Raw genomic sequence first — 3,579 nt, 5'->3', positions numbered from 1 at the left:
GGTCTTAAGCAGTCGCCACGAATGTGGAACCAGACCATTGACAAGTTCATGCTGGAGCTGGGGTTTAAGAAGTGTGAAGCCGATCACTGCATCTACGTCAAGTGGGATGACCAAGACATGATCTTCGTGGCTCTCTACGTCGATGATCTGGTCCTCGCCAGTAACAACGACGAGCTGCTCAAGTCGACGAAGAAGGCCTTAAGTGAACGCTTCGACATGACGGACTTGGGTTGCCTCAAGTACTTCCTCGGTATGGAGATCGATCAAGATGCGACTTCAGGAAAAGTGTCGGTGCGTCAGACCAAGTTTGCGAAGGACATCCTGGAGAAGTTTGGCATGGAGAACAGCAACCCTGTCAAGACCCCTCAAGACCCAGGACTCAAGTTGACCAAGGCCATGTGCGAAGGAGGATGCAACCATGAAGAGACCATGGCCAAGGTGCCTTATCGCAATGCTGTCGGCTGCCTGATGTACCTCATGGTTGGAACTCGACCGGACCTCGCTGCGGCAGTGGGAGTTCTTAGCCAGTTCGCGGCGGACCCGTGTCCCACACACTGGCAAGCACTCAAGCGCGTCTTCCGCTACATTCAAGGTACGAAGACGCACGGCATCGAATTTCAAGAAACAAGTGAAGAAGGACTCCAAGGCTACTCGGATGCGGATTGGGCTGGTGACGTCGAGACTCGACGCAGTACAAGCGGCTACGCGTTCATGATGAACAACGGGTGCATTAGTTGGAGAAGCAAGAAGCAGCGCACGGTGGCGCTGTCATCGACGGAGGCGGAGTACATGGCGTTAACGGAAGCTGCTCAAGAAGCGATCTGGCTCAAGGCATTCCTGTGTGAACTCGGCGAAATGAAGAACGAGGATTCTGTCATGATTTTCGAGGACAATCAAGGGTCGATTGCGCTGGCCACGAACCCCGAGTTAGATAAGCGCACCAAGCACATCGACATTCGCTACCACTTCGTGCGCGAGAAGGTTGAAGATGGCCAAGTGGTGTTGCAGTACTGCTCGACGAAGGACATGAAGGCGGATCGGATGACCAAGCCGATCACCGCGGTGCAGTTCGAATATCCTCGCAACAAGCTGGGTATCAAGCCACCAAGCGCGGTCGAGTCGAGTGGGAGTGTTGTCAAGAAGGCGTCTCGTCCAGCTTCGGCATACCAGTAAAACCGGTTTCCAAGGACCCCGCGATGTTTACGGTAAGTCAATTGCGCAAACGGATGTATGCGCAAACAGATGATTGGACGAACAGGATGATTGGACGAGTCCATGATTGGATGCACCAAATGATTGGATGCAGACTAGGACGTAAGACAGAGTAAGTTCCAATAAATCAATCACTTGCATTTTATCATCTTAGTGCACAAACCGACCTCCTTTTTTTGGGCCTCGTCGGGCACAACTGGTGTCATGCACAGCTTGAACAGACCTTTGCCTTCACGCGCGCCGAGCTTCCAGATGAGACCCTTTGCTTCCGCAAAACACCCATCCGTCTCGAACGTCACGGGACCAACATCCTTGGTGAAGCGACCAACCGAGAAGAGGTTGCGTGACAGCTTAGGAATGTGCCACACATTCGTGAGCACACCCTTCTTGGTCCCCCGTGGAGTCTTCATGGACATCACGATGTCGCCGGTCCCGACTGCCTGAACCACACCATCGTCCGCGAGATGTACGTCCACTGGAGACATCTTCTTGTAGTTCTTCATGTACTCCTTCGAGTACGTCATGTGCTGCGTCGCACCCGAGTCGACCAGCCACTTGTCACTTGACTTAGTGGTTTTGCTCTTACCACCAGCCAAGAAGAGAAACTCGCCCGATTCTTCTTCATCGCGCGCGACGTTTGCTCGTTGCGGCCTCTGTCGCTCCGCATTTTCACGAATCCTCACCGGACACTTGGCGATCCAATGTCCTTGTTCGCCGCAGTAGTGACACGCGCATGTCTTTGGCGCCTGTCGTCCCTTACGCTTCCCGTTGTCACTCGTCATGAACGCTTATCCGTTCGCGGCGCCGTCCGCACCGCCACCTTGCTCTTTGCGCTTCATGTCCTCATGCAGCAGCCGAGCCGTCACTAGTTCCCACGACAGTGAGTCAGCTCTCGACTCCAACGCCGTGATGAGGAACTGGTACGACTCGCTTAGACTTGCCAGAAGCGTGATCACCAAGTCGTCCTCGCTGACCGGAGCGCCCACTGCGTCGAGCTGCTCCGCCAGCGTCTTGATCTTGTTGATGTGCTCCAGCACATCATCACCTTCTTCCATCATCGTGGTGAAGAAACGTCGACGAAGGAAGAGTTTGTTCGCCAAACTCTTCTTCGCGAAGTGTCCTTCCAGCCTTGACCAGGCATCATGCGCACCATTCGCCGACCGAACCAACGGCAGCTGCGAATCCTCCATCGCGAGACAGATAATCGCCAGCGCCTTGCGCGACTTCCGCTTGAACGTCGCTTGGTCCAACGCGGTAGCGCACTGCTCCATCTTCAGTTCGCCACTGACGACTTCCCATAGGTCGCGCTCTTCCAGCACCATCTGCATCTTGAACTTCCACGTGTAAAAGTTGGTTCCGTCGAACTTGTTGATGCGGGCGGTCGCTGAAGTGGCGTCCATGGCGTAGGCGTAGTCTTGGGCAGAGTCTGCGGGGCTTGGGCTCATAACCAAAAGGAAGGTCGTTTGTGCACTAGATGATAAAATGCAAAGTGATTGATTTATTGGAGCTTACTCTGTCTTACGTCCTAGTCTGCATCCAATCATTTGGTGCATCCAATCATGGACTCGTCCAATCATCCTGTTCGTCCAATCATCTGTTTGCGCATACATCCGTTTGCGCAATTGACTTACCGTAAACATCGCGGGGTCCTTGGAAACCGGTTTTACTGGTATGCCGAAGCTGGACGAGACGCCTTCTTGACAACACTCCCACTCGACTCGACCGCGCTTGGTGACTTGATACCCAGCTTGTTGCGAAGATATTCGAACTGCACCGCGGTGATCGGCTTGGTCATCAGATCCGCCTTCATGTCCTTCGTCGAGCAGTACTGCAACACCACTTGGCCATCTTCAACCTTCTCGCGCACGAAGTGGTAGCGAATGTCGATGTGCTTGGTGCGCTTGTGAAACTCGGGGTTCTTGGCCAGCGCAATCGACCCTTGATTGTCCTCGAAAATCATGACAGAATCCTCGTTCTTCATTTCGCCGAGTTCACACAGAAATGCCTTGAGCCAGATCGCTTCTTGAGCAGCTTCCGTTAGCGCCATGTACTCCGCCTCCGTCGATGACAGCGCCACCGTGCGCTGCTTCTTGCTTTTCCAACTAATGCATCCGCCGTTCATCATGAACGCGTAGCCGCTTGTACTGCGTCGAGTCTCGACGTCACCAGCCCAATCCGCATCCGAGTAGCCTTGGAGTCCTTCTTCACTTGTTTCTTGAAACTCGATGCCGTGCGTCTTCGTACCTTGAATGTGTGGTGAAGTGCTTTCTCAGAAATAAGAGAATGGTCCTGACGCGGGGTCACTATCCCGAATCAGTGACAATTTCAAGTGATTATAGAGGATTTGGGTTGTTTGGCACGGGTGCA

The 3,579-nt window shown here is 53.6% G+C and overlaps 1 protein-coding gene across 1 annotated transcript; it reads left to right on the top strand.

Moving 5' to 3' along the window:
- Positions 1 to 2,049: 2,049 nt before the first annotated feature.
- On the top strand, positions 2,050 to 2,584 carry PITG_22194 (uncharacterized protein; the record flags this gene model as incomplete). Its single annotated transcript, XM_002909894.1, has 3 exons — positions 2,050 to 2,303; positions 2,388 to 2,456; positions 2,563 to 2,584. 3 exons carry the CDS (start codon positions 2,050 to 2,052, stop codon positions 2,582 to 2,584), a joined length of 345 nt encoding a protein of 114 aa, XP_002909940.1.
- Between the last annotated feature and the right edge of the window lie 995 nt (positions 2,585 to 3,579).

This window comes from Phytophthora infestans, genomic scaffold (assembly GCF_000142945.1).
Source record: "Phytophthora infestans T30-4 supercont1.1641 genomic scaffold, whole genome shotgun sequence".
NCBI classification, from domain to species: domain Eukaryota; phylum Oomycota; class Peronosporomycetes; order Peronosporales; family Peronosporaceae; genus Phytophthora; species Phytophthora infestans.
The sequence above is the reverse complement of the archived record's forward strand: the minus strand, read 5'-3'. Positions and strand labels throughout refer to the sequence as shown.